The sequence below is a fragment of the Lonchura striata genome, chromosome 5, assembly GCF_046129695.1.
Source record: "Lonchura striata isolate bLonStr1 chromosome 5, bLonStr1.mat, whole genome shotgun sequence".
Lineage (NCBI taxonomy): Eukaryota > Metazoa > Chordata > Aves > Passeriformes > Estrildidae > Lonchura > Lonchura striata.
The window spans coordinates 15,695,368-15,715,810 of record NC_134607.1 but is presented as its reverse complement, the minus strand read 5'-3'; the positions used below and the strand labels follow the sequence as shown (position 1 = coordinate 15,715,810).

Sequence of the window (20,443 nt, the reverse complement as noted above, 5' to 3'; positions counted from 1 at the left end):
CATTTAAAACAGAAAAAAGACAGTAACTGACCCTAAAATAGATGGTGATGAATACATTCAACATCAAATTTTCTCTCTTTTCTCTTCTCTTCTATACTTGCAACCTTTTCCCACAGCCCACCCCTTGTAATTTCCCTAAAAAGGGAGGAGAGGCAATCATCTCTGAGCAGCCTCAGAGTGGCTTTAGCAGAGCAGGACAGCCACGATGGATAAGGCTTCACAGGAGAGCAGCTCCATCAGCTCAGGTCTTGTTATTGTTTGCCTGAGGTGCTGGGATTTTGTCTCACTTCATGCTACAGTGACAAATATCCACCTCTTTCAGTTTCTACGAGATGTTGCTCCAGATCTTTCAGACCTCCCTTTTCTGCAGCTCTTCTGTTCTCCTCTCAGCAGCATTACATCTCCCTTGCACAGGCTTTTGGTTTGGCAAAAACCCCCAAAATGACCCACACAGAGGCATCACCAAGGAAAATGAGTACAGGGATGCAGCCAGCCCTCAAACTTCAACCTTCTCATCCCAGGGGCTGGAGAAAGGCCCAAGGCTCCTCTGCACCACTGCAGCTGCACTTTCAGCCCACTGCTCGGGCTTCAGCTCACAGAAAGCCAAAATCACTGACTCTATGCTAACTCCATTTCTCCCTCTTCAAAACTGAAGACAACCTCCTCTGCAAAGCTCTTGCTCTCCAGTAAAATCTACTGGTATAATAAGTTCTCTGGATCATCTCTGTCAGGCCCAATTGCAACACGTTTGCATTAGGGGCCAAAGTGCTTCTAGATAGCTCTAAGAAGAGAAGCATAAAAATGCATCACACAGACTCTCTGCCACCAAACCAAGAGCTGGCCAAAGCTGAGAGCCTGAAGAACAGGGCCATGAGTAGAACTCGAGCCTTGTTTAGCAATGCTGAACTCCTCCAGCAGAGCATGGCACCGAAGCAAGACACTGAGGACAGCCCAGGGAGCCAAACTGCAGGGCTGCAGCTGGCATAGTGCTGCATTTTGGGAATGGCAGGGCAATACTGCAGAAGAAGGCTTGAGACACAGCAGCAAAGCTGTCTAAAGTCAAGAGAGCTCTGCACCAACAAGGGATCAGCTCTTGCTAGAGCAACAGTTCGTACGTGGCGATGAAGGCCAGTGGCATGGCGGTAACTGGGAAACATGCCCAGTAGTTGCCTGCAGTATGCCTGGGTTTAGCTGGGGCTCTTACGTCCCTTGCTTTCATGAGCAATACATCATTTCAGCCTTTCCCCCCACACACACCTCCAAATAAAGAGAAAACTCATTGCAGGAGGCAATGTTCTGTTCCTTCTGCCTGTTCATTCCCTCCAGAGGCCCAACAGAGCAGCCATGCCCAAAAATGTCTCACTTACTTTTATTGATGAGGCAGCACTGTAGGAAGAGAAGCAAAACACAGTGAATTCAGGGCAACTGAAATATCTGATTTCTGCTCCTTCATTAAAAAACCCCACAAGGATTCACCTGTCAGCTATTGATACTTACTAGCAGCAATACTTCACACTCCTTACTGTCCTGTGCCATTTGTTGCATATCCAGCCCTGACATCCACATTCAGATGGGTATATACAGTAGTGCCTACAATAAATGTTTTATACTTTGGTGCTCTAAGTAGTCAGAACAACTACCAAAACAACCAATTTCTTCACCATTCTAGGTACTGTCAGATATTTTAAAAATACTTCACCAAGACCTCTGTTTTGATACTTGAATGTAACAGCGGGCAAGATTTTCATTACACAGCACTCAGGAAACAAGTGCAGTGAATCTCACACACTGCCCACTCACACTGCCCTCAAACCATACCCATAAGACTTTTTGGGATAAATGCACTGGTGTGACTACATCCCATCCACTGATGTGATCACATCACATGGTTGATTGAATGTTCTAATGACACCCAAATGAACTCATCATCCCACCTCCCAGACTTCTCTGTAAGTCAGGGAACCAGATGTGATGTATTACTGGACAGCTACATGTAATCTGGTACCAATGAACCCCATGGATGTTGACTAACACCAAGTATAGCCCCATCTTCACATCACCTGCAGCTCTGCCCTGGATGCTGTGGCCTCAGACATATAAATGCCCAAAGCTCTGTGGCATTGCAGCCAATGTCATGTACCAGTCAATAACAAAATAACAAACCTAGCCCAAGCCAAACAGTTTGAATTTTCCACACTCATGACTCAAGGCATATTTACCTGTTGTGTAATCCTCAGGTCTGTACACACAGACCCCATACCTCTGAGGAGGTCAGTATAAAAAATGTACAGGCAAGAGCTCTCTTCTGTGTCCCGTGGTACTTTGGTTTTGGGAGCTGCCTGTTAGCTATCAGCTAGCAGGTGTTAAGAAAAAAAAAAGTAAAAACACAATTTTAATAGCTGGTTTTGTTTTGTCATTCAGTTGAAATAAAGAGTTTGATCTCTATTGATCTGTGGAAAGGGTCCATCTTTTTGTTGCTTATCAGAGTTGTGCCAAGAGCTTGATACACACAAAGAGAAGTAAATTTCAAAAAGTAATGAGTGAGCAATGGCAAACTCATGCCAGTCTCATTCACCATCAGGCTTTGCTACAAAAGGAAAGAGACAGAGGCAACAGCTCCTGGTTATTGTCTCAGCACTGCCAGGAATTTGTTTGATTTTTCACATAAATCTAATGCATCCACATCACTGAATAATAAACAGAGGAGAAAAGTTCTCTCTATACACAGAAGAGCATCTAGGCATCACATTTTTATTTCCCCCAGCAGCCTTTCCATTTTGCTCTGTTTTCTCTTTTAGCTTCTCCCTAGGTGTTTACACACATCACCTTAGCTCCCTTATTCATATTCTTAAAGGCACCACTAAAAGCTCATCCAATTGCATCCTCAGCTCTCAGAAAAAACAAACCAAAAAACACACAGAGCCTCACAGGCATACAAAGAGTTCCTCTCTGCACTCACCACTCCCCAAGGCTGTAAGATTCCTGCTCCTCCACCAGAGAATGTTTTCTCTACTCATGCCTACAGCACAGGAATAAAAGACTTGGAAAGCAGCGGTATCCTTCCAACTGCCAACCGTACCACTAAACAGCCACCACCAGATGTTTTTCCCTTTCTATCAACATCAAAATGAAGGCAGCTGTCAAAGCAGATGGCTTTCTGTCCCAAACTAGCTCTCCTCAATCCCACCAAAACAAGATTGCTGTGTGGAGCACAGCCCTCTGCAGATAACTTGGGGCCACATGAGCATTCTATCCATGTCCTCCCTGACTGATGATCCTTCTGCCAACTTCATAGATAGGTGTGCAATTCCTAAAGGCCATCACTGCCTAGGGATTGGCTCTCCATGGTCCCTCTCTCAGTTAAAGCATTTACTGACAACTGCACCAGCAGTTTTAGGAGACTCCTAGACTTTCCTACCAGGTCTTAGCCCTACAAAAATATTTACTAGCACTGCTTTGATACAGTAACAGATCAACTCACCTGGTCTATGAGGAAAGGACAGCAAAACACTTATCATGAATCCAACAAGCCAGTGACAAATGGCCTCTCTTCTCTGGCTTGTAAAATACTGAAGCTCCCCCAGTTGTGATAAAAAACCCACAAATATCCTTATCCTGCACTTGTTATCTGACTGGCAAAAAGCAGGGATTAATTTACCTCTGGAACTCTGCCCTCACTTGCATAGAGGATTGGTTCCCATTGAAAGCCAGTGCCAGAACTGTTAACCAGGAAATCCTATGAACTAGCAGCCAAAGAGATACATCAAATGATCTAATCCATCCATGCATCACACAGATTTTCAAAGTGCTCCTGCCTGAGCAACCCTTTGTCTTGTCAAAAAGCTTCACCTAGCAGAGCTGTCAATTCAGCTTTTCAGAGAACCACTGATTCCTCCTGGAAAACTGGGCAGACAGTCTGAAATACTAATCCTATTGCTATATCAAGAGGGTTTTTCTTGCATTTCTCTGCCTGGTTTCTTGTCACAAAAGCCTTTCATTCTCAATTACTTCCACATGAAATATCTGGTCCTCTGTGGAAGGAATGACACCATGGACTTTACTACTTCATCAGCTAAAGTCAGTACAGAGGAATGGTGCCTTAGTAAATGATTGTCAGAGCCAAGGCTTATCTATGGAATAAAAAAATCCTTTTTTAATGTAAGGACCCAAACATCAGTGAAAAAACAGCAGAACTAATCAACACATAGGTCCTGGTACACTGGGTTTCATGAAGGATGAAGATATTCCTGAAACAAGCCAAAGACCAGTTCAGCCTAGGTTTATGCGGAATAAATCACAGGTAGCTCTCATGCACCCTCTGGCAGCAGATGGTTCACAGCCAGAAATCATGGCCAGTACTATCCTTGTCAATTAATCATATCCTGACCCATGCCATTTTGGGAAGAGGAGCAGAGCTGGCTGTGGCCAATCTACCAGCCAAAGAGGATTTGTCACCCATAACAGGTTCTGCCCAGGCCATATCAGAAAGGCCATTTTTGCATCATATGCCTAGAGTTATCCTGTCAGTGTGCATTGCTTTCAGATTTTAAAACTCTGTAATAGGACTGATAATTATTATTTCTCAAAATGCACTAATTTGATTATTTCTCAAGTTAAATTATGGTTAAGTTTACATGCAGGTAAAACCAAGTACCAATAAGTTATTTATGCTGTATCAGTTGTCATAAAATCAGCAAGGACACGGCTGTAGAGTGCAACATACACATGGCAGAAAATTCACAGCATCTACACATACTGTAAGGGACAACTTTTGATCTTCGTCCCTCACCCTCGTGTCTCCAAGTGCCTGGGTTTTAATAGGTTCTGAGGAGCCCCCACTTTGTTAAACCTAATCTGATAGCAACTTTTGAAGGTGGTTTTGCCATTTTTCTAGGCAAAAATGGATACATTCATTTGGATTCTGCTTTTGGCCAGTGAGCTTTCATTTGAATTTTTTTTTTTTTACTACCTTTAGGAAAAACATTATTGATATTTACTTTTTGCAAGGCTTTTCTAGGAGACAGGATGCATAATCCCTGGCACTGCAGGACACAGCATTGTCTAGCAATTACAGCAGTGGGAGTCCCAAGACCTGAGTTCTGTTTCTGGCTCTCCCACTCACTCTCCACATGACATTTAGCAAATTAATTCACTTCTCTAACTCCTTCTGTGAAATGGGTGTGCTTAGATTGTCTTCCTCCTTTGGCACCCTGTTTAAATCCAAAGGATACTGAGTGAAAACAATTTCTTGACTGTTTCAAGATGCTAGGATGGAAGGTGCACTATACACCATCAGTAGCATCATTAACAGAAAAGTTTAACTGTGGGATCTGTCCATTTTCATTGAAATACCAAAAAGTAATTTTCTTTTCCTGATACCTCTTGAGTATTTAGTACTCAGATGCTGATTTCACACCATTTTCATCTTAGAATATCTGTTCTTGTTTCAGTAGAATTAGTATTTTGGTAGGAATATAAGCCAACCCAAGCTCATAGTCCCCATCCTATAGCTCCTTTCTGATTAGGATCTTTCTCTATGTGGATTCATGCCTCTACTGAATTCCTCAGTGGAAGAAAAATGATTAAGCCTACACTTTTCTTCCCTTGGCAACATCATCAGGCATGAGAGCAAGTTATAAGGAATGGCATTACGTCATGCTCAAATAAATGATTATAACATGCTGCAAAATGGATTCTACAAGGAGGACTGATTTAGTGTGTGTCTGTGATGATGAGTAAAGAGCAGCTGGTACTGAACGAATGCATTGCTAAAGATTGTATCAGATTAAGCTAGTAATTCAGCTACCTCCATGTCCTCTCCCATAAAATTTTAATAAACCCAGTCTTATGGGAGGAAAGAAAAGACAGGGACCCTACTGAATTATTTATAACCTTAGTTATGTATGGCAAAGAAGCCCCTCTTAGGTGAGCAACTGATATTCTTCCATTGATTTTCGTCTCTGAGAATATCTAGGTGAGAATCAAGTTTGGGGGGGAAAAAAACCCACAAAATACACAGAGATGCAAAGGGCAAGCCAGAAAAGACAAAGTTGATGGAGGCAGAGATGAGGGAGAGTTTGTATTTATGAAAGACATATTGATCAATTGCACACACCAGTGGCAGACAGACTCAAATTAGCTGTCATAATTCCAGTGATGCAGAGGGACACACAGGCTCAAGCTCCATTAAGTATAACCTACATCCAGAGCAGCCAGATGAGACTTGCCAGACTGAACTCTGAATTCCCACAGGAAATACCTGCCGTTGATTTATATTCCTGATTTCTTATTCCCCCACCAACTGTGCAATCAGTTCCTGGAGGTGGGTAGGGAATAATTGAACAGCTAAACTGTGATTCACCCAGCCAATTAAGGAGTCTTGGGATGGGCCCCTAGACAAATCCTTCAGCTTCATCCAGTCTTCATGGACCAGAACTACATTTGGCTCTGACAGCAGGGCCAAAATCACAATGACCCAGTTAACACTGAAAATATGAGGAAGTAAGATGCATTATGGTTTCTGCACATTAATATTGACACATTTTATATTTTTTCAAAGCAGGATGATGTCCTGATTGTACATGAGGTTTGGGTTTATTCTGTAATACAATGTCCAAAGAGTATCTCTGCAAAACAGTAATTAAAATGGCAACCACTTCCTGGTAACTATTGACATAAATCTCACCTTCATGTTTCAGCCTGCAACTCCTGTCAGGTCAAGGCCAGGTTGTTTGATTCAAAGTTTCTTGCTCTCTCTCTCAGGCTGGCTGCTATGATGTTTCCTTGTGGATGGTGCATGGCTTTGTGAACAAACCACACTAAAACCATTTCCAAAATGTTCCACTTATGTCTATCTTCTTGCACTGAAGTAAGGAAGCACTTAACTCCTCATTAGTAACTCTGTATGTGGCATGTAATCACCTTGAAATATTTAACTGCCAGGGTTTCATCTCACTAACATTGTGGGGTGGGGCATTGGACCAGGGTATAAACAAACTAGGACATAAATCATCATAAACCAGGCATTAAATTGGTATATAAATCAAAAATTATAGAAGTCAGATGGATGAGACCCATTAAAGTCTCCTGTTTGTTCTTTCCTCTTCTCTCACCCTAAAAATGCACAAGGCATCATTCTTGATTAGCCAAGAGACAGAAGAACGCCCATGTCTCCCTCTCTGTGTCTCTCAAGAGGGAGAGAAGGGAAACAGAAAGCTCTGTATGCATATTAATAAAGCTATATTTTGACTGGCTGAATGACTAGAAATTATTAGCAATGGTAGGTTTTACCTGCCAACATCTCCACACTGCAACAGGCCAAAAGTGTCTATTACTTCTTCACAAAAAAATCACTAGTGAGACTGGAGGGGGTTTGCTCTCAATTTTCCTGCACTCAGAACAGCTTTTGTAAATACCTTAAGATTCTCTTCAACATTGAAGATAAAAATGTCTTTTCTTGTATAACAGTGTACTACAATGCAAAACATCACCTAAGCCACAGTGAATCTAAGTGTCTCCACTTACAAATATAACAAACAAAACAAAAAAACCCAAAACCTATCAACATGAAGGTTACCAAGCTAAGCATGCCAAAGCTAGGAAATACAGGAATTGAAAGGGTCCTTTGAAAGGGTCAGTGTAAAAGGGGAGAAGAAAAAAAATTCTTCAGCAAAGAGCAATCAGAACAGAGATCAGACAGGTGGCCACACCTCCTCCTCCCTCTCACACAAGCGTTTTGCTCTTCACTTAGCCTAAAACTCCTTGGTGATAAGTCAGTCCAAGAAATTTCTTAAGACATGGTCCCTAGCTGTGTTTTCCTCTTTTACTCTGACCCAGTGTGAGTTGGGTGGCCATTTCAAGTTTGATACATAGTGTGGAGCTCTTACAGTTACTCTGAAAATCAATGGGAGCTGTGCACTGGAAATACATAAAACTCAAAACTTCTTTCTATCCAACTGGACAACCAAAAAACCCAAACAAGTTATTTTTGATTATCGGGTCTAAAATGAAAATTATAATCAACCACAAATTATTATTTGATATTAATATATCTATATTTATATGTCCTTCTTCAATTCAATGACTAGAAACGTGACAAAATCCGTGAAGTGGTTAACTTCATCGTAGGATCAGGAGTTGTGCAATTAAAAAGGCCAACAACCATACATTCAGCAATGAAAAAGAAACCAAACAAAGTCATCATTGAATGGAAACAGAACATCCCAAATGTATGGAACAAAGCAAGAGTATGTGATTACAGTTATTTAAGACAATAATTAATATGCTTAGAGGAGATAAATAAAGGCCAAGTATGCAGCCCCAACTGGGTCATCTCCTAACCTTACATGCTTGTATTTGCAACCTTAAAAACATTAATTTTATTTCAAGTGAACTTTAAGTAAACAACAAACTGCAAACCCATGAATTTCTAGTGTGGGGTTTCTTACTGATTCAGAAGAGTGGCAAGAAGGTCATAAGCAGAATAAGACTATCCTGATTTACCTGTGAGCCCCATTATGTGACCTGGGGAAGAACCTGCTGGCTGAGGGAGCAGGATGAGACCTCCCCTCTGCCAGTGCTTCACAGCTGCATTAGCAGTAGATGTACAGTAAGACCTCTGACTTGTTCCCTTTGAACAGGGCTTTGGAGAGGATCCTACACTTTCCTGTTTGTTCCCCACTTCACTCCAACAAAGCAGTTTGACCATTTTTGCACCTTCTCTCCAAAATTGTTCCAATCCACCACTCCAACTATTTTCCCAATTGCAATGCTTAGTAATCCCTCATTTTACCTCTTCCAGCTCTCCAGCATTGTTCTACCCCTTTCCTTGTCCTCATTTTCTCCCTTCCCAAATCTTGTTTATATTTGCTATTCAGGCACCTCTGTCAGCTCAGGACTGAAGGTTCTACTGACCTCCTCCCTTACCCCATCCCTGCTCTTCTGCCTCTAAGAAGAAAATAAAAAGTAGTATGTAGTTGGCAAAGTTATTAGTCAGTGTAGGTATTAAGGTCACAGGCATATTAGCAGATTCTAAGATGAAACCTAGCAGAAGGCAATAAAATCCCTTACAGATTTCAAAATAGGTCTTAGATTTCAATGCCAAAAAAAAATTTATCTTAGCTTGAAATAGCAGGATATGAAGAAAACCCTACAGCAGAGAGAGGCAGGGAAATGAGAAGGTCTGTCACTACCACCTGGTCATTAGCTGTGGGAACAACGAATGCAATGAAGATCCAACAACAGGAGACCTCCAGGCATGTGAGCACCTGCTGCCTGAGTAACCTCTGGGATGGCTGCCCTGTCTGTTGTCATAACCAATGCACTAAGGAATGACATCATACCAAATGGCACTGACCAGCAGGACGGGGCCATACTTCAGGGTGTACGTCCATCTGGGAGCCCAAGTAACTAATTAAAAGTGAAACAGGATTTCCTGGTAGATGCATGTAGAGGAGAGAATGAAAGAAAGGAGCAAGAAAAGTAGGATGTTGCCTATTTATTTCAAACACTGTTTTCAGTAGTACCCATGAAAAAAACAAAAGCAAAAATTTTCTGGGGTCAGCCCTTATTAAAAATGCAATTATTCAATATTTATTGTTGCTTATAACAGCAGATGGGGCCAAGCCCATAAGCTTGCTGATGTTATCAAGGCATTGTCAAGTTATCAGTTGAGCTTCTGTGCAAATCTCAACTTCATGTTCCATGGAATGAGAAGGCTTGGGGAGTCTGGACACTGCAAGAATTTGACCTACAGACCTTTTCCTTAATGTTAATTGTTGCTGGATATTTTTCCAGTAGTTCTACTGTTTTTAAAGGAAGTACTTGAGTGCTTGCAGGCTCCTGCAAAATTCAGAGCATTAAGGCCAATAAGATCCACTCAACTTCCAGCATAGATGCTGTATGAATTAAAATATTACCACTCTGTACACCCTGTAGAAATTATTCATTTCCTCCAATACTTGCTCTTCTCACAATGTGCCAGGCTATTACTTTTGACTTTAGAATTCATTTTTTATGCAAATGGCTTTTAGACCACCACAAGCACAGGAGTGCTGCAGTTCCACAGTGCAGATCAATGTTATCATTGCAATACAAAGCATTATGATTGTTGTTCTGACAGTGCAGCTCTCCTCACTGATACTTTAAATTCAGAGTCCATGTCCTGTGGTCCTGCAGTAGAAACATGGGGGTAGAATACAGGTAAAGGAGATCCCACAGTTCCAGGCAAGGAGTATTTTCAAAAAGCCCAGGAAATTCTGAACACTTAGGAAGCATCAGATACCTGTAGCTACCTGTTTATGAATTGATTCACTTCAAAGCAGTCTGGTGACACAGTTTCTAAGCTGTGCAGGAAAAAATCAGTTTCCATAGCAATTCCAGCCACTTCCTGCCCAGATGCAGTACTCTTCACATTCCTGGACACAAAACACAGCTGCTATGGAAGACAGGCTGAGGAGGCAATGGAAAGCTGGAGAAGAAGAGACAAACAAATTCCCTCTTTTGTGGCAGTGTTACATCCAAAGTAGAAAACCAGGTTTGTGACATATAGGGAGAAAGGAAAAATAAAAGGCTTCTAGACCCTACTATCTACCTCACATAACAGGCTGTGTGAATCAGCAAAACAGAGCTTTTTGGAGACAATGAAGAATTTTTTTTATTTCTCTTCTGATGTAGAGACTTTCATGCACTATAACACAAACTACTGGGAGTTCTGCCAAAGGCTATAAGTGCCACACAGCAATTGTCCCATTTTCAGCTACCAAGGCAAGAAAAAGGGAAGAGGGAGTCATTGCACTTGTTCTCTAAGAGAAAAACAAATCTCACTCTTCAAGAACACACATTAGCTACTAGTTTGTTTGCAGCCCTTTAAAGCCACAGTAGTCTCTACGTCTGCTTTGGAGAGAAGATGGCTTTTCCATGAAAGTTAATTCTCAGAGTGCAGTGTAAGATGAATACAGTACCTGGGTTGCCTATAGCCTACTAAAAAAATAGAACAAAACAAACACACCCACTCAAAGCCAAACAGGGATGAAAGCAAAGTGACCTTACTACAGTCCTGGTGGTAAAAAAAAAACAAAACACCACACAGCATTAACCCAACATGTGTTTGTTGTTCCTCAAAAAGCAACAAAGACTGAACACTCCCTGGGCTTTGAGTGCCTTATCCCTCAATGGCTTTAAAGAACAGCTTTGTCAGCTCCTGGAAGATGCTAAACTGAATATAGCTTGTCTCCTCATTGACTTGGAGGTACTGCCATTTTCATTACAAACACAGCCTTTCAACTGCTTTGCCATAATATACCAGATAATGGTTTCCTGAAGACTCTGGGACAAGAAAAAGAAGAGTTAACATCAACATAGCCTCCCTTTTATTGTCATCTTCCTTAAAGCACAAGCATCGAGTTGAAATACTTATTCTATCACCTGGAAACACTTTTCACCCTTCCAAATGCCTGCACCACATTCTATAGCTCAAACTCCTGCCATGAGTACAATCTCATGTTTTGTGAACACATATGTAGCATAATAAAAGTAAACCTACAGGAACAGCATAAAACACATGGAACAACGTGTGAATAAATATAGACCTGCTCACATTTTCTTGGCTTTTTACTGCAATAATACACCTCAATTTCTAAGAGTGTCAATGATGCTGGTCTCCTTTTTCAGAAAACACAGCTACGGATCAGGTTTTGCACTCAAGGCCAGGGTCAAAGTGTGACAAAATAAACACCTAATAGTGACTCAGTCATATCACTACGTCAGCATCTTCCATAAAAACAGTCACTCATGCTCAAAGTTGTCGGACACTGCTTTCCTCTGCTTCTCTCTTCCCCTCTCAGCACACACAGAGTTTTGTTTTGTCTAATTAGATCAACATTTATCTCCTGACAGGCAAGAGCTGACAATACTACAATCATCTTTCCCTCTATCCCTGTTTAACCAGCGATAGTTGAGAGGAAGTGATTGCAGTGAAGACAAGTCCTATTTCCCCAGCTCATACTGCCATAGGCAATCAATTTGGAGCAAAGGTTCAATCTTGAAAATGTCAAACAAAATGAAAAAAAAAAAGATAAAATCAAAAATGGTAAAGTCAGCTCCAGCCATTCCTCTAGGACCAACTGCTCTCTCAAGTTCTTCCAGCATAGCTAACAGCACAGCTAGAGTAGTATCTGCTTTGTGTACTGAATGGTGCCATGGGGTCCTCAGCCTCAAATTAACTGTCCCCTCACCCATTCCTGCAATTCAAGAGAAACTGCTGGAGCATCAGTCCTGCCTGCCAGTCCAAAAAAGCAGTGTGCAGACCATGGTGGGAGCCCTCTCTCTTCTGATCCCCAATCCACTGAACATCCAAAACAATGGATTTCTTTCACAGGCACCACAGCAGACTGTCCATACACAATAAAAAGAAAATACATGACTCAAATACAAAACCAGCAAATGGTAACAGTGGCTTCAGCCTGGAAGAGACATTTTTGTTTACTAAGGTGACCAAATATTCTGCTTTCACCTTTCCAGTTCATCTGAAGTTCTCCAAGATGCCATTTTGCTCCTGTGTTTCTTCAGAAGATACTTTTTTCCCTCTATCTCATGGTACAGATATGAAAAATAACCCATGGCAGGAGAAGGAAGATAGCCAGGCCTGGATCCTGCTTCTTTTGCTGTTTGTCACAACACTCACTGATATGAACAGGAAAATATTCAGAGGAAAATAATGGCCAGGTTGACCTGGAAATATCAGACTGACCAGTGTTGAGATAAAGTAGCTGTGTCCTAGATGAAACTAGTCCAGAGGCATAGAGAAGGGTCAGCTGCTAAGGCACAGGGCTAAAATCATGGGGACCTCCTGAAGAGACTTATCCTGCTTGATCTACTGTAATGCAAAGGGAGAAAAATCTCCTCAACCAAACCACAATTTGAGAGATTGGTATTTGCCTTGTCTTTTAAAACAGGTTACTGTTTCTGCACTGGAAATAGTCATATAAATTCCATTCATTCTTAAATGCAGTGACCTCCAGAACCATCAGTGGGATTATGCCATATATCAAAGCACTCTGTTGCACTAACTGCTCAGGAGAAGGGAGCTTCAGCAAAGTATTTCTCTACTCCTGTCTTCAGATAAGTAGATGCAGACATCAGTGCTCTCTACATCTGACTCCCGAAACTGGCAAGAAAATTTGGGTCAGAAATATGAGGTATACTCAATGTACCATCTACAGAGAAGAGACAAGCAGCCTTACCCAGAGAGCACCTCAGACAATACCAGATACATAAATATGTGAGCAGTGTCTAGACTGCACCTTTGGAGACTGACAAATGCCCTACCAGCACTCAAAGCTCAGGAACTTGCTGATGCTTATATGACCAGGTAGTATAACCCTGTATATGAGCCATTGCTGAGATAAAGATTAATTTTAGAAAATAATTTTTGAACAGTGAGACTCCCAGCAGATGGTTGCTTATTGATACTCCCAACAGTGGCAAAAACACACATACACAAAACATAAACCAAAGCCCCTTCCTACTGCCCTAAGAGCTCTTGGGTGGTGGGTGCACTTTTTTGCCAATATATGAGCATTGTTACATTTTACATCCACATGAAACTAACACCAGCAGAGAAGACAGGTGGTAGGAGAAAACCTGAAGCAAACTGAACCTTCTGATCTTCTGATTTCAGGGACAAAATAGCATAACACAGTATTTTGCAAGACCAGCCTCTTACCAACTGCGAAGAGGCATAAGCTCAATTATTCCTTTTTTTTGTCATATCGCAATAAAAATAGATATTTATCCACATGGACACATTAAAAAAAAACCCAACAGCATTTAGCAAGACCCTCTAGAATGTTCTTAACTCTTTACCAGAGTGTACCAGGAAGTCCTACAAGCATCAATGAATTTCACCCATGCAGGAAATAAATTATAGCATTGCACCTTCTCCTCTGAGCTTAGAAGGACCCACTCAAAGCAAGAGCCACACAAGGGAGGAGTGAAACATACTGAAAGCCATGGGAACACCAAAGGTCTGGCACAGTTCTCAAACTGACAGAGTAGAAACTCACCATCACCTTTCAAGGTCCTCAATCAGAACCATTATTGCTTCAACCACTGCCACCTTCAAGGAGGTTTAACTTCTTCCACCAAAACAGCCTCTCAGGACATTCATCAGTCCCCACAACTATGCAGTAACAAGAACAGTCTCAGTGGTATCCTTCCTTGTGAAATTCTACCTCTCGTATTTTATCAGTGAAAACCCTTTTCCATCTCCAAGATGAGAAAGAGACAAGATTTAAGGTCAGCCAATACACTGCAGGGCAATCCCATCCCTGTCAGATCTTGTCACTTCAGCAAGCATTACAAGTTGGTGACCATTGGCTATAATTATCACTGAGGTCTAAGCTCCTTCCTTGTGCCTTGAAGGGTTCAGCAATTCTCTTTCAAGATCTTCAAAGGAGAGTGATGGCACACTCACACAGGAGCTGCTGGCAGTGGGACATATTCTACAATAAATGCCAGCAATGAATTCTCCTGGAAGCAGGAAACTCAGCAGCAACGGCATGAGAATGTGCTCACGTACAGAGCATTCTACTGAATTAAAAAATAGGGCATTGATTTTGTTATTCATTTTTGTATTTAACTCAGTATTAATCTCTGCATACAAATTCCTTTTCCCCACTGCCACATTCTCATGCCTCAGCAGAATTTCCAGTCAGCAGCAGAAACAGAGATGTAGGTCCTAAGAACAAATCGATCTGTCTGCTGCAAAGCCAAACCGTATGTGAGATGAGGGTTCTGAGCGGGCTGTCACTCAAAGCCTCTGCTCTCATTTATCAGGGAGCACCTCCTGTCTGTACACGAGGAGAAGGTGAAGAAAAGCAGCAACACTTACGCAAGGCATGCCACTCATCCTGGCGGATTGTCTTGGTGATGTTGTACGTAAGGTTCTTGGGGATGGTGGCTGAGGAGTAGTGGTACTTGATGTATGAGCACCGCTCAATTGCTCCTGGGAAAGGCAAAATGCACAAAAGTGTGGTTAAATGAATGTAACATGTCCTGCCAGCTATAGGCCACATGGGTTTGACAACCAAAAGCAAAGCCTAGGAACAAAGCAATCCCTACCATCCCTGCCCACTGTGACAACCAGCACGTTCTCTGGTCCATTACATGTAAGCTCAGATCCAAACTTCTGATAGGAGAAGTTTATCTTTCACACATTCCAGGGACCTTCCAGACTGGCCCTGGAGTATTTGCCAGTGCCTGCTTTCACTATGAGATATCTTTGTAGCAAATTACTCCTCCTTTCAGGTCTTCCCTGAACTGCGAGCTAGCAGCTGCCATGCAGTTAATGTATAGAAGCTATAAATTCATGTCTTAGCTTTCTGTGCAGTCATGGGCATGACCCAATGCCCATACTTCAGGAAATACACAAACCAAGAACCTTTGATCTTCCCTTAAACAAAAAGCATACAGAAAAATTATACACATAGGTAGTGAACAATTTCCTAACCCTTTCCACCCCACAGCAGGGGGACACATGACTGGTGACACTGTCTCCTGAAGTTACCTAGACACTTTTTACAGCAGGTTCAGGGACAGAATTTATTGGCATCCCTGAACAATGAGGCTCAGATGGCAATATCAGTGGGTAAAATGGGAAATTCCCCACCCCCCCACCACCCCTCCCCACCCCCCCATCCCCCCCCCCCCCGCTCTGTATTTTCCTCAGGACGTCGCTTATTTCCATGGGAAAAAGCACTAGGTGCTGCTTCTGATGTCTTCTGGTCACATCATTACATCTCCTTTTACAAATACTTTCCTTGCTGTACAATATTTGCCCCTCCAGGATCTGATCTCCTGGCATCTCTCTGCATATTTAGTGTCCTTAGAAGAAAGGCTGGTGTGATGCTTAGAAAGAAAGGTGGTGGTGATGCTTTCCATGAATTATAGCCTAGCCAAATTTCACATCTGATTGGACACCTGTAACTGTGTAACTGTTCTTGTATTGATGAAAGCCAGTCAGGTTTCCTACATTGCTTTTGTCAGCATTCTCAGCTAACACTGGCTTTATTAGGCCTTCTCAATAAGCTGGCAGAGTCAAAGCCCATGGAAGTAATTTTATTTTGTTATTTTGGCTCAGACCTTTGATAACTAAATAGGTATCCTTAATGTGGTTGGCCATGCTGTTTGCTAGTAGCTACCACTAGTCAGAGAAGCAGCTATGCTGGAAATGCTTTTATGTATTAAAAATACATTAAGATGAGCACTCAATAGAATAAATTAAATGAAGCAATTAATTATATAAATAATAAAGAGCGCTACACACAAGGAGGCAGGTAGAGGACACTTACTGCCAGCCTGAACTGAAAAGGCAGACCCATTAGCCTTGTATTGACAGTTCCACAGAGTAAAATATGCTTTTAAACCACTACAAATACAGATTTCTACTAAGGGTTCTAAGATTCTACTTGGCATGAACTTAGATTATAGACCATGGATTCACAGCATGAAGAAAACCCACAAAACAAGTTATTAATTACATCACAGCCTACCAGAGTTAGTGCAGTATAAATATTTGAGGTCCTCATTGTTTGCTTCTTGCAAGTATTCTTCACATTCTGCCTTTGACAGCAATTAGATTAGACAAAGCCAAATATTATAGGGGAAAAAGGCAAAATATTTACATATGTATCCGCCTGCCCTGACAGCGTGATGGGCTTCTGTGTGAGTCTGCACCATCTGGGCACCAAATGTACGCCCAGAATTAAAGTTTCAAACTAAGAATAGTATTTAAATAAAAAGACAGCTAGTGTGCAAAGAGCTTTAAAAAATCCCAAAAAATAAAAAACCTTGCCTTCTTATAGGCTTTCCTATCCCTTTTTGCTAGGTTGCTTTTCTAAATTAGAATCATCAACAAGAAAACAACAAATGCTTATTTGTCAAAAATTAATCTTTAATTTATCAGAGACCTAACCAAAAATGAGATTTATGTAGAATAGTAGAAAGTGACACAGAGCCAAGATACAAAATAAAAGCTTACAGAAGGAAGGGAGAAAAACTCCTGTTGTATTTGCAGCTTTTCTGGAACCAAAAAGACCAATTTCTAGTAAGGTCCATGAGATTTCTAATTCTGCAAAGACTTTTGGTGGTAAGGCAGCAAGTTGTTCAATATCACTTTTATCACCAAAGCCTAAAGCAGAAAGAGATTATGGGCTGAATACAGATTATCACTTGACCATATCCATAATTCTTGGCTCATGCTTACTTCCCCATGGCTCTAATGAGACTTAAGCACACAAAAATAGTCTTGGACCACTATCAACTAGGGTGGGCAAACAGGGCATGGTACAGCACTGCATGGCAGTTCACAGAGGGCGTTGAAGCCCTGCCAGCTCCACCGAGAAGCAATTGTGTCAAATCAGCAGAAGACGGCAGTCTCTTACTGAGAAACTCAAGATTTTCATGGCCCAAAACAACAATACTTGTGATTGTTTGTCATTTAAACATGGATCACTTATTTAAACCCATTCTCACAAGTGTAAGAGAGTGACTACACTGAGTCAATGCAATTACATCAGCCTATATCTAACTGGACAGGACAATCAGCTCTTGAACTTAAGAAAAAGGCCTTCAATTGCCTGGACCTGGCAATAAAAATTAGGAGAAGGTGAGCTTATAGGCAGTGATGATTTCATACTTCTGATGTTTCCCTAGTTGTTCCATACAGAAGAGAACAATGTTCAAGATGCCCAAATGAGGGAAGAGTAGGCTCCTCTGCACGGTTGGGGTGTAGGGAGGCAGAGATCTCTGAAGCTTGCTCTTGGGGGAAGAGATTTATTGGAGAATTCAGGAATGCCCAAGCCTCGTGCTCTCAGGCGTAGCACGTGGCTGGGCTTAGGAGGATGGGGGAGGGGAGAGAGAAACGGAGGGTTTAGGAGAGGGGAAGCCCCAGAGGGGGAGAAAGGAGGAAGTCCAAGAGAGGGAGGAAGTCCAAGAGCGGAGAGGGCCAAGAGAGGGAGGAAGTCCAAGAGGCCGCATGGCCGCTCAGAGCCCCCTTATCAGGGGCTCCCAGGTGGGCTGGGACAAGGCATGGGCCAATGGGGTTACAGACTCTGTTTTAGGGGCAGGTACAGAGGTGCGGGATGAACCACAATCTTTTGCAGGGTGGGATGGAACAGTCCATTTCACTCCAGGATTCATCCAAGGGTAGAAGTGACATCCGGCTAGCTAAAATAACAATCATATCTATCTATCCTCTGCAACACCCAAAGATCCAAGTCCTGGAGGCCCCTATGAGAGCAAAAGCATCAAGAATCAGAAGTACTGCTCTGCTGGAAAGCCTTCTCAGAAAAACGCTACAAAATCCTTGCCTTCACAAGAATTACTAGCTGTGCTAAATCCAGTCTTTGGGATAGGAAGCAAAGGAAGCTTTCCCTTCAATACCCTCAATAGGGTAACTGCACTTTATGGAGCATCTCCAGCCTTCAGCACAAACTTAGACCAAATGCAACTGCAGCTTTGCTCTGCAGTCTGCTCCAATAACTGGGAACGGTCTTTATAGAGCAAAGCAGTGAGTGGGGTTTTTTAACTATGAGCTGCCATAGTAAGAGTTATAGCTGGTCACAAGAATCACAAAAACCACCACAAAGCTGCTCCAGGGACAGATGCAGTATATCCTATATTTCTCTGGCCAGAGGGAAATGCTTGCTGAAAATCCTAAAGAAAAGTAGCTGACATCTTCCAGTAGAGTGCTAAGAAAATGATCAGCAGAAGGATGCAACTAGAACCATGCAGAGCAAACCTCTGCCATACCATCATCACAAGCACAGATGCTCAAGGGATTCAACAGCTGTTAACTGTGGCTGGCCACCCCCTGTTCCTGCAAAGGTCAGATGACAAACAAATTGGAGATAAGGAAACTAGAGATAGCTTCATCCTAAGGAGCTAAGTATACACAGCAAACATGCATCTCCTCTTACTGACTCACTTAGATGCTCAGTTATCTTCCCATATCTGCTGATCATTGCTCCATACTATCACCTTATCACATAATACTTCCTCCTCTCTCCATTACAAGAAAAGCCTTTAACCTAGGCCACAAGAGAAATACCACCTGAAAACACTGATGTTTTTCTATTCAATTTTCAGAACTTTACCAACTAACATCCTGATGTTAGTTCAGCTGCCACTGCTTTACTGGAGCTGTAAACACCATCCTCGTAGAGGCCTCAGACTGTTTGGTAATGCAGGGAATAACTGAGTCATAATCCCATTCTAAACAGAAGAGGGTTGAGATCAATTAAGGTCATAGTGCTGGTGTCTGACTGTATTTGTCTGGAAAGTAAACACACAACTTTTTCAGAACTTTTGGACCAGTATTTCTTGATCACCATCACTCCTTTAAATATAGTATTTGTGCCCCCATCACTCCCTTAAATATAATATTTAAACTCTTTCAAACTGCTCCAAGCAACAGTTTTTACCATGGGTACTTTTAAAAATAGAATGGAAATTCAAAATGCCACCAAGATATTGGTTATTTCTGTTGTAAATTCTGGATTTCAGAAGCACCCAGAGGCATTTGCCCCGCTCAGTTTGACTTCTGCAAAGGTGGTTGCCAAGTTTCATGAATTTACAGTGTCAGTGTGATTGTATGGTTTAGTATTCTGCATAATAGAGACCAACCCATCTGAGAGGTGGTAACAAAAAGTAGTCCTTGACATGGTCTTTCATCAAACCGGTAACCTGTGAGAGCAGTTGGGTGACAGTATCCAGCCCAAGATGGCAGAGTTACTTGCATGTGTTATTTGAGTACTTCTCTCCTGTCTTGAGGACTAGAATATTCCACACTTGCCCCCTGCCTCAGCTCTCAGGGCTGCAGATTGTGGAGCCATCCTTCAAGGTTCAGCTACAGATTAACCCAACGCCTGTGAATAAGTTCCCTTCAGTAGCTAGAGGACTTGCAGATCACATAAAAATTTCTCCCACACTGAGGTTCTTTGCAGCAGTCCCTAGGTTAGAACAACCAGGAAACTCAGATGCAGGGAGCCAGCAGCTCACTCTGGATGAACTATGGTGTAGCCATTCCAGACTCCACCAGCTAGGACTGAGAGTCACCTTGCATTCTGTAACATGCAGAGATCTGAACCAGGGGGTATCCATTCTCTTATAGTATGCATATTGATTACTGAGAAAGATCCAGTGTAAAACTAGTATTTGTTTTACTACATTTCCTGTCAAAGCTTTTGATATTATGAGCTTCCCTGAAAAGACTGGTGTGGATATTTGAGCCTTTGCTACCCCCAGGCATCTTTTCCTTCTTCTGTATTGCAGATACCCCTGGATGAACTGTTTTGTAGCAAGCAATTCCACAAAATCCACCCTTTGTGCGTGTTCTAATTTTCACAAATCTGTTTGAGAATTACTACACAAACATTTCCTAGTA

At 42.0% G+C, this 20,443-nt stretch overlaps 1 protein-coding gene across 1 annotated transcript in view; it reads right to left on the bottom strand.

The window, feature by feature from the left end:
- TMEM178B (transmembrane protein 178B) overlaps positions 1-20,443 on the bottom strand; it is a 218,055-nt gene that overhangs the window by 144,658 nt on the left and 52,954 nt on the right. The window contains exon 2 of the mRNA XM_021552032.3: positions 14,891-15,004. Within this exon, the coding sequence (XP_021407707.1) occupies positions 14,891-15,004 (114 nt within the window). The remainder of the gene's footprint in view (positions 1-14,890; positions 15,005-20,443) is intronic.